At 43.5% G+C, this 12,784-nt stretch overlaps 1 protein-coding gene and 2 non-coding genes across 3 annotated transcripts; all 3 read right to left on the bottom strand.

Annotated features, from left to right (window-relative positions):
* Positions 1-1,496: 1,496 nt before the first annotated feature.
* On the bottom strand, positions 1,497-1,568 carry trnaq-uug (transfer RNA glutamine (anticodon UUG)). Its single transcript has one exon. It is a non-coding gene; the product is annotated as a tRNA-Gln (tRNA).
* A 135-nt stretch (positions 1,569-1,703) lies between these two features.
* trnaf-gaa (transfer RNA phenylalanine (anticodon GAA)) lies at positions 1,704-1,776 on the bottom strand. Its single transcript has one exon. It is a non-coding gene; the product is annotated as a tRNA-Phe (tRNA).
* A 3,028-nt stretch (positions 1,777-4,804) lies between these two features.
* On the bottom strand, positions 4,805-12,720 carry LOC128011635 (uncharacterized). The gene is made up of 6 exons (XM_052594280.1): positions 12,473-12,720; positions 12,048-12,375; positions 11,142-11,943; positions 10,632-10,838; positions 10,221-10,516; positions 4,805-5,314 (listed from the first exon to the last, which is right to left on the bottom strand). The coding sequence occupies exons 1-6, from the start codon at positions 12,718-12,720 to the stop codon at positions 4,805-4,807; spliced, it is 2,391 nt and encodes a 796-aa protein (XP_052450240.1).
* Between the last annotated feature and the right edge of the window lie 64 nt (positions 12,721-12,784).

Below are 12,784 nucleotides of genomic sequence, written 5' to 3'. Positions count from 1 at the left end.
TCAAAGTGAGTAATACAGAGGTGCATAGAGGTATACAGGGGTATATGATGTCACACTTGTCCATGTGTGAAGACGTTGCGCAGCGCAAATCCGTGAACCAATGTTCCAAAGTGAAGTAAACTTCGACGGATTTCCCCTGCTCAGGGAGTGGGGAGCAATGAACACTGTGTAGGGACCATGTCAATCGCAAGGAGCTCACTTCTAATGAGCTGATTATCCGAATCAGTTGTGCTAACAAAGAGAGACATGCAAAATATGCAGACCGTTGGGGAGCGAGGACTGGAATTGAGAACCGCTTATTCTTTAAGTCAGTGTGAGAAAAAGAGGTGAGAAGTTGTCTGCATGACCCGAGTGATCCAAGGTAGTCTACATAATACAAGAATCCACATATGCATACTGGCGCAACAAGACCGAGAAGGTCCTTTAACACAAAAGCTAAATCCCTTTGTTAATTCGACAACACAATCGCGGCCAGTGCAAAGGTGCAAGCCCAGAGGAGGGATGGCCTCTTTGCATCACGCCCGTCATTCGCAGCTATGCTCGTCGATCTGGAAAGGACAGGGGAATTAGCTCAAATGGTAGAGCGCTCGCTTAGCATGCAAGAGGTAGCGGGATCGATGCCTGCATTCTCCAAGTTGGCTCCTGCCCTTTTACTCACACATCCCTAAATCAGTGGTTTTCAATCCTGTCCTGGAGGCATCCCTGCCCTGCACATTTTGCATTTCCCCTCATCTAACACACCTGTTTCAAATCATCAGCTCATTAGTAGAGACTGCAAGACCTGATTTGGGTGTGTCTAATAAGGGAGACATTCGGAATGTGCAGGACAGGGTTGCCTCCAGGAAAGGTTTGAAAACCATTGCCCCAAAGAGACCGACTGAGCATTGACGCAATGCTGCGACACTCCCACGTTAGCTTTTTTTTTGGGCTCACGGCTGCCAAAAAGTATTTCCGACATGATCCTGTGCAAATTGGTTGCAAAACATTGCCATTTTACGCACAGTTCCCTAAAGCAGTGATTTTCAAACCTGTCCTGGAGGCACCCCTTTCCTACACATTTTGAATGTTTCCCTCATCTAACACACCTGTTTCAAATCATCAGCTCATTGATAGAGACCGCAAGACCTTATTTGGGTGTGTCTAATAAGGCAGACAATCAAAATGTGCAGGGCAGGGGTGCCTCCCCGACAGGTTTGAGAACCACTGCCCTAAAGAGACCGACTGAGCATCGATGCAATGCTGCCACAGTCTCTACGTTAGTTAATTTTTTTGGACTCAAAGTTGCCAAAAAGTATTTCAGAAATGGTCCTGCGCAAATTGGTTGCAAAAAAGGTCCCACCGAGATTTGAACTCGGATCACTGGATTCAGAGTAGGAGTGCTAACCATTACACCATGGAACCTTACCTGTAGCAGCCGTTGTTCACAGGGCCACAAAGACTGTCACCAGTGCCAAACTAGTGCTGTTTTTATCTTTTCCTGCGGCAAGAAAGCACACAGGTTCCACCGAGATTCGAACTCAGATTGCTGGATTCAAAGCCCAGAGTGCTGACCATTACACCATGGAACCGAAAGTGCTTGGTTTCTGGCCAACTGGGAAACAGATAGCTCTGTGGCAGTGGGGAAGCAGTTATACAGAGAAGTTTGAACCCAGTGATTTTTGGTCACTGGCCCGCCTCAAAAAACGGAAAAGATTGGGAGCTTTTGCCGAAACCCAGGATCGAACCAGGGACCTTTAGATCTTCAGTCTAACGCTCTCCCAACTGAGCTATTTCGGACACAAATAACTTCTGCTTAGCAAGCAGGGATTTCAGTGAGATCACCCCACTCTTTGTCAGAGGAGAAGAGCAGAGCAGAGATGAGCCCCCAGACAATAAGAACAGCTGGCCAGTACGGGGATCGAACCCGCGACCTTGGCGTTTTTAGCACCACGCTCTAATCAGCTGAACGCAATGAGACAACAAAGCTTCACGTTTTATCCTGACCAAGGGCTCGTCTAGGATTTGAACCCGGGACCTCTCGCACCCAAAGCAAGAATCATACCCCTAGACCAACAAGCCTTCTTGTCCAAGACCCAGAAAAAAGAGTTGCTCCAGCATCAACAAAGGAAGGGACATGAACTGACTTGGAAGCAATCAAAGACCTCGAGACAGTGTGAAAGGCTAACGAATGCAAGTTGGCCTCTTAACTGACCTAAAAATGTGGCTGTATCTAACATGTAGAGGGATGTTAGGAAGGACAGCTGAAACGGTCAGATGTCACTTAGACCAGCGGGTCTCAATTCCAGTCCTCGCGCCCCCTGCTCTTCACATTTTGTATGTTTCTCGTATAGCTTCAGACATTTGTTCCATTCGAACCTAAGTGCCCTGAGAAGTGGACATCACATGACATCCCTCCGTGATTCAAGTTCGAAGCGTATGTATACGTTCAATTCAAAGTGAGTAATACAGAGGTGCATAGAGGTATACAGGGGTATATGATGTCACACTTGTCCATGTGTGAAGACGTTGCGCAGCGCAAATCCGTGAACCAATGTTCCAAAGTGAAGTAAACTTCGACGGATTTCCCCTGCTCAGGGAGTGGGGAGCAATGAACACTGTGTAGGGACCATGTCAATCGCAAGGAGCTCACTTCTAATGAGCTGATTATCCGAATCAGTTGTGCTAACAAAGAGAGACATGCAAAATATGCAGACCGTTGGGGAGCGAGGACTGGAATTGAGAACCGCTTCCTTATTCTTTAAGTCAGTGTGAGAAAAAGAGGTGAGAAGTTGTCTGCATGACCCGAGTGATCCAAGGTAGTCTACATAATACAAGAATCCACATATGCATACTGGCGTAACAAGACCGAGAAGGTCCTTTAACACAAAAGCTAAATCCCTTTGTTAATTCGACAACACAATCGCGGCCAGTGCAAAGGTGCAAGCCCAGAGGAGGGATGGCCTCTTTGCATCACGCCCGTCATTCGCAGCTATGCTCGTCGATCTGGAAAGGACAGGGGAATTAGCTCAAATGGTAGAGCGCTCGCTTAGCATAGGAAGGGGTCCAATCTTTGAGCCCCGCCCGCAAGCGAAAAAGACGCAGAACACGTGAAAACGCCGAAAGATTTCCCCTGCTGCAATACTCGGGGTATATTTCTCTTCGTTTTGAAGAGTTTTAATTACATGTGAGACAACTCTACCCTCCGCGGCCTGGATTCGAACCCGTGCTCTCTCGGATGAGCCGTGACGTCATATGTCCTCGACGTGTATTTTTAAGCATGCAATAAACCGAGACTTTTATTTTGTTATCTATGACACAATTGATTGATTTTATTTTACATAGATTTGTGTGTGTGTATTATTTAAATGTTTGTGTTTAAATAAAATTAATAAAAAACGTTTCTTCAAATACGTTTTGTGTGTGTGGATATGATTTGATTGATATGATTTAGCAGATTTTTTTTATCTTATCAAAAAAATGTTCTATTAAAATTAGTACAAACACATACTGTACATACACAGAATATAAAAAGCACAATACGAAAGAGTGGGCCCAAGTAATATATACAAAATGTTTTATTAAAATGAACACACACACATACATACACACAATATAAAAAAAATATGAAAAGAGTGGGCCCATATAATATAAACAATATTTATATATACAGGAAAGATATTATGTACTACTTATATTAAAAAATATATATGAAAAGAGTGGGCCCATATAATATATACAAAATATACACATTATTTACAATGGAGGCGGAGTTTGTCATTTATTTTGCCTGCCGCTGTTCTGCCAACCAATCATCTAAAGTTTTTCCATTAGAGGAGCGTGAGCAAAATGTGGCATTCCCATATCGGCTATGACCAAACTCTTTAGTTTTGGGCTGCCCACATTTGCTGCATGTGTTAAAAGTAACCCCTCGCACATACTTCCTCTTATGGACTCCGCTTTCCGTCTCCAGGGCCCGCCGGCGCCTGTTCCTCTGGGTGTAACGGGACACAGGAGCACCAAGCACTGGAGCAGGCACTGGAGCAGACACTGGAGCAGACACTGGAGCAGACACTGGAGCAGGCACTGGAGCAGACACTGGAGCAGGCACTGGAGCAGGCACTGGAGCAGACACTGGAGCAGACACTGGAGCAGGCACTGGAGCAGGCACTGGAGCAGGCACTGGAGCAGGCACTGGAGCAGACACTGGAGCAGACACTGGAGCAGGCACTGGAGCAGGCACTGGAGCAGGCACTGGAGCAGGCACTGGAGCAGGCGGAGCTGGGCCTGGACCGGATGTCAAAGCACCAGCAGATGGAATCACTATTGACACAGTCATGTCTGGGTTAAGCACTAGTGTGCCTAACAGTGACCCAGGTGCTGAAATGGGCTGCACAACTCCTTCTGCTGTGGGGACGGGTGCGATAGGGCACTCCCTTTTGGCAGCAGCGGGCCGGCGACCCGGTCGCAGAATTGGAGCCTGTCCTTCTCGATTTGGCGGAAGGATAAATTGATGTTTTGGGCCTGATGTTGATGGCACGTCATCCAATTTTTCCCTCGGCAGAGGAAGCTGCACATCAGCCACATCTATTGGGTCAGATGGAGTCAGTCCCTGGACGAGGACACTCAATTCCTGATTCTTCTGCTGCCGTTGAAACCTGAAAGTAAATTACTTGTAAAATATATATATATATATATATATATATATATATATATATATATATATGTGTGTGTGTGTGTGTGTGTGTGTGTGTGTGTGTGTGTGTGTGTGTGTTTGTGTGTGTGTACAGAAGTATTCAGTTCACTGGAACCAAATAATGTGCCTTGCTTACCACTGAATGAGTGTCCTCTGGTTCAGCTCAAACAGTTGTATCATTGTTTCATCCATCAGCCTTTGATTGTTAAGCACCAGCTCTCGGATGTGGTGGTAATCCGAAAGGATTTTAGACCACCTGGGGGTGGAAACTCCAGCCTTCTTGGTCGGTGACTTGTGTAAAGCACACAGCTTCATACAAATGGCCTCAACCAAGCGGCTGGTGCTGGGCCACTGTGCTGGACCCCCAGGATGTCCAATTAGACACCGTTTCACACTCTCCACACCCGGTGTGACTCCGGACCGCTTCGGTGCCTTAAAGCGCCCATGTGTCAGCTGAGGCTGATGTCGAGGCTGATAGTTGACCCGCTGTTTATCAACATCAGGGAGAGCGGTCCACAGCTGGATGGCCTCTGTAACCTGCAGGTCGGTGAGGTAAGGAGCCTCACGAAGACCCACCAGGAAACCAGCCAGATCCTGGACCTTGTCCCACCCAGCGATGCCATCAGGTCCAATGACTGCTCCCTAGTAAATGCAGATTAGTGTTAATATACACTTCCAGTCAAAAGCCTTTGAACAGAAATATTTTTGACATTTTTTAAAGAATTCTGCTCAACAAGCCTGCATTTATTTTATTCAAAATACAGCAAAAGCCATTATATTGTGAAATAATTTTACTATTTAAAATAAAAATGCTTTCTATTTGAATATAGTTTAAAGTGTAATTTATTCCTGTGATGCACAGCTGTATTTTCAGCATCATTCCTGCAGTCTTCAGTGTCACATGATCTTCAGAAATTTGTTGTTCTAGAAACCTTTTTTTATTGATATTATTATCAATATTTAAAACAGTTGTGTACATTTTGTTCAAGATTCTTTGATGAATAGAAGGATCCAAGATAAGAATTTATCTGTAATAAAAAGCTTTTTTAATATTATACACTATACCCTTCAAAAGTGTGGAGTCAGAACATTTAAATCATTATATATTTATTATTAAATTATAGAAATTAATACTTTTATTTAGCAAGGACGCATTAAATTGATGATAAAGACATTTATAATCTTACAATATACACTGAACTTTCTATTCATCAAAGAAACCTAAACAAAAATCTCTAGAAGCTATTTTTAACCTTATAATAATAATAATAATAAAGTAAAAAAAAAAAAACTGAAACTAAATAAAGCCCTTAGAGTGTCGTACCTGAGCCTCGCCGGAGACACTGCTTCCAGTGTCAGATCAATCAATCAATCACCTTTATTTATATAGTGCTTTAAACAAAATACATTGCGCCAAAGCACTGAACAACATTAATTTGGAAAACAGTGTCAATAATGCAAAATGATAGTTAAAGGCAGTTCATCATTGAATTCAGTTATGTCATCTCTGTTCAGTTGAAATAGTGTCTGTTTTAATTTGCAATCAAGTCAATGATATCGCTGTAGATGAAGTGACCCCAACTAAGCAAGCCAGAGGCGACAGCGGCAAGGAACCGAAACTCCATCGGTGACAGAATGGAGAAAAAAACCTTGGGAGAAACCAGGCTCAGTTGGGGGGTCAGTTCTCCTCTGACCAGACGAAACCAGTAGTTCAATTCCAGACTGCAGCAAAGTCAGATTGTGAAGAAGTATCATCTGTTTCCTGTGGTCTTGTCCTGGTGGTCCTCTGAGACAAGGTCTTTACAGGGGATCTGTATCTGGGCTCTAGTTGTCCTGGTCTCCGCTGTCTTTCAGGGCAGTAGAGGTCCTTTCTAGGTGCTGATCCACCATCTGGTCTGGATACGTACTGGATCCGGGTGACTGCAGTGACCCTCTGATCTGGACACAGACTGGATCTGGTGGCCACGGTGACCTCGGAACAAGAGAGAAACAGACAAATATTAGCGTAGATGCCATTCTTCTAATGATGTAGAAAGTACGGTGTTATGTGAAGTGTTCCGGTTCCAGTTTACCTAATTAATGCAGCCTAAAAATCCTTTAACGGATTTGGATATTAAAAGCATATTAGTATGTTATGTGTATGCCAGGTTAAAGAGATGGGTCTTTAATCTAGATTTAAACTGCACGAGTGTGTCTGCCTCCCGAACAATGTTAGGTAGGTTATTCCAGAGTTTAGGCGCCAAATAGGAAAAGGATCTGCCGCCCGCAGTTGATTTTGATATTCTAGGTATTATCAAATTGCCTGAGTTTTGAGAACGTAGCGGACGTAGAGGAGTATAATGTAAAAGGAGCTCATTCAAATACTGAGGTGCTAAACCATTCAGGGCTTTATAAGTAATAAGCAATATTTTAAAATCTATACGATGTTTGATAGGGAGCCAGTGCAGTGTGGACAGGACCGGGCTAATATGGTCATACTTCCTGGTTCTAGTAAGAACTCTTGCTGCTGCATTTTGGACTAGCTGTAGTTTGTTTACCAAGCGTGCAGAACAACCACCCAATAAAGCATTACAATAGTCTAACCTTGAAGTCATAAATGCATGGATTAACATTTCTGCATTTGACATTGAGAGCATAGGCCGTAATTTAGATATATTTCTGAGATGGAAAAATGCAGTTTTACAAATGCTAGAAACGTGGCTTTCTAAGGAAAGATTGCGATCAAGTAGCACACCTAGGTTCCTAACTGATGACGAAGAATTGACAGAGCAACCATCAAGTCTTAGACAGTGTTCTAGGTTATTACAAGCAGTTTTTAGGTCCTATGATTAACACCTCTGTTTTTTCTGAATTTAGCAGTAAGAAATTACTCGTCATCCAATTTTTTATATCGACTATGCATTCCATTAGTTTTTCAAATTGGTGTGTTTCACCGGGCTGCGAGGAAATATAGAGCTGCGTATCATCAGCATAACAGTGAAAGCTAACACCATGTTTCCTGATGATATCTCCCAAGGGTAACATATAAAGCGTGAAGAGTAGTGGCCCTAGTACTGAGCCTTGAGGTACTCCATACTGCACTTGTGATCGATATGATACATCTTCATTCACTGCTACGAACTGATGGCGGTCATATAAGTACGATTTAAACCATGCTAATGCACTTCCACTGATGCCAACAAAGTGTTCAAGTCTATGCAAAAGAATGTTGTGGTCAATTGTGTCAAAAGCAGCACTAAGATCCAATAAAACTAATAGAGAGATACACCCACGATCAGATGATAAGAGCAGATCATTTGTAACTCTAAGGAGAGCAGTCTCAGTACTATGATACGGTCTAAATCCTGACTGGAAATCCTCACATATACCATTTTTCTCTAAGAAGGAATATAATTGTGAGGATACCACCTTTTCTAGTATCTTGGACAGAAGAGGGAGATTCGAGATTGGTCTATAATTAACTAGTTCTCTGGGGTCAAGTTGTGGCTTTTTTATGAGAGGCTTAATAACAGCCAGTTTGAAGGTTTTGGGGACATATCCTAATGACAATGAGGAATTAATAATAGTCAGAAGAGGACCTATGACTTCTGGAAGCACCTCTTTTAAGAGCTTAGATGGTATAGGGTCTAACATACATGTTGTAAGTTTAGATGATTTAACAAGTTTATACAATTGTTCCTCTCCTATAGTAGAGAATGAGTGGAACTGTTCCTCAGGGGGTCTATAGTGCACTGTCTGATGCGAAACTGTAGCTGACGGCTGAATGGTTGCAATTTTATCTCTAATAGTATCGATTTTAGAAGTAAAGTAGTTCATAAAGTCATTACTGCTGTGGTGTTGGGAAATGTCAACACTTGTTGAGGCTTTATTTTTCTTTAATTTAGCCACTGTATTGAATAAATACCTGGGGTTATGTTTGTTTTCTTCTAAAAGAGAAGAAAAGTAATCAGATCTAGCAGTTTTTAATGCTTTTCTGTAGGATATGCTACTTTCCCGCCAAGCAATACGAAATACCTCTAGTTTTGTTTTCCTCCAGCTGCGCTCCATTTTTCGGGCTGCTCTCTTTAGGGTGCGAGTATGCTCATTATACCATGGTGTCAAACTGTTTTCCTTAACCTTTCTTAAGCGTAAAGGAGCAACTGTATTTAAAGTGCTAGAAAAGAGAGAGTCCATAGTTTCTGTTACATCATCAAGTTGTTCTGAGGTTTTGGATATGCTAAGGAATTCGGATACATCAGGAAGATAACTTAAAAAGCAGTCTTTTGTGGTAGAAGTGATGGTTCTTCGATACTTGTAACAAGAAGTAGAATTTACAATTTTGGCGATATGAAGTTTACACAGAACTAAATAATGATCTGAGATATCATCACTTGGCTGAATAATTTCAACACTATCAACATCAATTCCATGTGACAGTATTAAATCTAGAGTATGATTTCGACAATGAGTAGGTCCTGAAACGTGTTGTCTAACACCAATAGAGTTCAGAATGTCTATAAATGCTGATCCCAATACATCTTTTTCATTATCGACATGGATATTAAAATCACCAACTATTAAGACTTTATCTGCAGCCAGAACTAACTCGGATGTAAAATCACCAAACTCTTTAATAAAGTCTGTATGGTGCCCTGGTGGCCTGTATACAGTAGCCAGTACAAACATAACAGGGGATTTATCATTAACATTTGTTTCTCTGTATAATGTTATATGAAGCACCATTACTTCAAACGAGTTATACTTGAAGCCTGCCCTCTGAGAAATCCTGAAAACGTTGTTATAAATTGAAGCAACACCTCCACCTTTGCCTTTTAGACGCGGCTCGTGTTTATAACAATAATCTTGGGGGGTGGACTCATTTAAAATAATGTAATCATCAGGTTTTAGCCAGGTTTCTGTCAAGCAGAGCACATCTATATTATGATCAGTTATCATATTATTTACAAAAAGTGTTTTCGTAGAAATGGATCTGATATTCAATAAGCCAATCTTTATCATTTGTTTATCCATATTGCATTTGTTTTTTATTTGTTGAACCTCAATTAAATTGTTAACCTTAACTTGGTTTGGACGTTTTTTGTATTTTCTAGTTCGTGGAACAGACACAGTCTCTATAGTGTGATATCTAGGTGAAAGAGTCTCTATGTGCTGAGAATTAACTGACCTCTGTGACGGGAGGCAGCTAGCAGACGGTCGGTTTAGCCAGTCTGTCTGCTTCCTGACCTGGGCCCCAGTTAGTCAAGTATAAACACTAAGACTATTTGCCATATTTCTAGACAGAAGAGTGGCGCCACCCCAGGAGGGATGAAGACCATCTCTTTTAAACAGGTCAGGTCTGCCCCAAAAGCTCGTCCAATTGTCTATATAACCTATGTTATTCTGTGGGCACCACTTAGACATCCAGCCATTGAGTGATGACAATCTGCTATGCATCTCGTCACCACGGTAAGCAGGGAGGGGACCAGAGCATATTACAGTGTCTGACATCGTGCTTGCAAGTTCACACACCTCTTTAAAGTTATTTACAAAAAGATGGCTGTGACAGCACTGAAGAGGCAGGGGCGAGATGCTGTCCCTCTCCTCCAGATGATGTGGACGGCTCAGCCAGTGATGCTGGGGACTGAGGCAGAGGCAAAGATGAGGGGGTGTTTCTGAGGCAGGGGTCATCCTCAAACAGCACTGGAACTGTGATGTCCTCCATGCTCTCTTCCTCAAACCCCTCATCTAGCAGGTCCTGATCATCAACCTCCTCCACCAACCGGTCTTCCTCCTCTGGGTTCTGGAGCACTGGAACCAGTGTTTTGCCAGTCTGGCTGTAAAGGTACTCGATTCCCAGCAATTCACCTACAATAATAAAATAATAAAAAAAGTGTTCTTAATAATTGATCAAGAACATTGGAGGCTCTAATACTCTAATAACTTAATAGAATATTGCAAAAGAAATAATTAAATGTCTTACCTGTATATGCTCCAGGAGGGCGATAGCGCTCATCCCAGGGCTTCCCAAAGACTGTTCGGCTAAGCCGGTCCACAGCCTCGCTCATGGCACTGCCATATGTCCGAATGGAGGACGCCCGTTTTATGGCGTCTTCCATTCGGTCATCATTCCAACGCATCAAGCCCTCAAGGAGATAGGCCTGAAAATGCGCATCGCTGGCACTGGTTCCTAAAAGTTAAATAATATCAAAAAATATATAAAAAAGGGTTTTATATGTCACATATGTACAATATATGTACTACACATAAGGTGCTCTGAAGTAATTTGTATACTACATTTAATAGAGTTTTGTAACTATATTAAAAATGATTGTCACTTGTTAGTAAAGACAGCTTTGTCAATGCTTATGACATTAAAAAGTATAATGTAGAGTGTGACATTTATTAATGCGGCATTACTTTAAAGTGATGGAAGCAGTTACAGTGCTTATATTTTCTACAGAAAAATGAATAATCCATATGCATGTAATACCTGGAATAAAACGGTTCAGGTGGAGGTGGAATGACTCCAAGGAGGTAGAGCCACGAGCACACCTGTAGCAGCACAGCTCCACGCCGCCTTTCTTCAGTGTCCCTGTCTTCATGTACAGCGGAAAGTCCTCTGGGTCTTGGATACACTGGACGTGCTTGCGCTGTTCCTTCCATATCTGCTGGATCCGTTCGTGGTCCAGCAGAGGAACTCCCAGGGTGTCCTTCCCATCCGCACTGTCAAACTGATCAATCAGTGACCCAATCAATCTGGTGGTCTCCTCCACCCCCCTGGTCCTCCTCCGGCAGTGCAGTGCCAACTCCCTCCGGGTAATGCGAGCACTGACCGCCTTTTCTGAGATGTGGCCAGTCTTCTTTGCCGCCAGGTCACCCTCTTTTGCGGAGCGAAGAGCAGCCACATCCTCTGGATCCCACTGAAAGATGCACGTGGACAGACGTGCCATGAAGATCCCATAGAGCGGATGAGCCTCTGTCGTGACACCTGCAGCAAATCGCCGCATGAAGTGCCAGATGTCGAGGCGCACTACAAGCTCATCCCACTCCAAAAACATGGTCTTCACCCGCGATTGGCCGTACTGACTGCAGCAGTCCCTGTCCACGTACATCACTTTTGGGGCTGCCTCTCCTGCCTCTCGGTAGCGTTTCATCAGACCAGCTGCCATGGAGTCCAGTCCATGTCCCTCGGCAGCTGTCAGCACAGAGACAAGGACCTGGCCGTGTTCGTTTCCGACATTTGTGCACCAGGCAGCTGTTCCTGAAGCAGCACCGGCAAGTTTCTTTGTGACCTATTGGGAAAAATAAAAGAGTAAAAAAAATGTGCCATATCTGAGCCATATCCGTGCCATATCCATATCTGGCAAATTTCTGGATATAAACAGGGCTTTGATACCTTTTTTGTCGAATCCATCTTGAGAACACAGCCAAAGACAGATGTTAATTTGGCCTTGACCTCGTGCAGTCGCCCCAGAACATCCCTGGCATACACGGCTAACAGCCACTTAGGTTTAGGCAAAGCAGGTAAAAGTGGAGGATCAGCAAACACAGGAGGCTGCACAAGGGAGGACCTTGTGAATGGTTCACAGGCAGTCAGGTACTGCAAGACACGCTGTGTCCATGCCTCACTGTGCTGTTCCATCAGCTTCCTGTAAAGCTGAGTCACACTGTTGCCCAGTGTCCTCTCCCTCATCATCCTCAGCACCCGGTTGTCACATGAGTATCTAAGGAAACAACAGTATAATCATGCAAATGCTTTAGCTGGTAAAAAATAACCCACATAAAAGCACCTAATAATGAATGATTGTCATTATGAATTACCTGTATGTCAGCAAAGCTGGAAACTGACTGCGGTGGCCCATATCCAGCTGTCCTAGGATGTCCTCGGACCAGGCAGGATATTTCTTTTTGCAGCGTTTGCACTCCAGATACTCAGTGGCAAGGTCATACCACCCGTCGATGTCCAAGACCTTACGCACGATACGGTAAATTCCTGCCGCAGTTAGTCTGTGCCTACCACAGTCTGGGCGAACACAGACGAGAGGAAATAACCACATCTTCAGCGGCATCCATAAGAAAAGGGGCCGACAGAAGAAGAGGTCAGGTGAGGCAGGGGGCTGAGTGTTTATTAAA

This window comes from Carassius gibelio, chromosome B23 (assembly GCF_023724105.1).
Source record: "Carassius gibelio isolate Cgi1373 ecotype wild population from Czech Republic chromosome B23, carGib1.2-hapl.c, whole genome shotgun sequence".
In the NCBI taxonomy this organism is placed as follows: Eukaryota; Metazoa; Chordata; class Actinopteri; order Cypriniformes; family Cyprinidae; genus Carassius; species Carassius gibelio.
This window is presented reverse-complemented; position numbering and strand designations above follow the sequence as displayed.

What these genes read in the sequence shown, in the direction of transcription:
- LOC128011635 (XM_052594280.1), bottom strand. Translation starts at nt 12,720, where the DNA reads ATGCCGCTGAAGATGTGGTTATTTCCTCTCGTCTGTGTTCGCCCAGAC. An exon ending in AGATGGATTCGACAAAAAAG is followed by an intron (nt 11,944 to 12,047) that starts GTATCAAAGCCC and finishes TTTTCCCAATAG; the next exon opens with GTCACAAAGAAACTTGCCGG. An exon ending in CCCTCCTGGAGCATATACAG is followed by an intron (nt 10,517 to 10,631) that starts GTAAGACATTTA and finishes TTATTATTGTAG; the next exon opens with GTGAATTGCTGGGAATCGAG.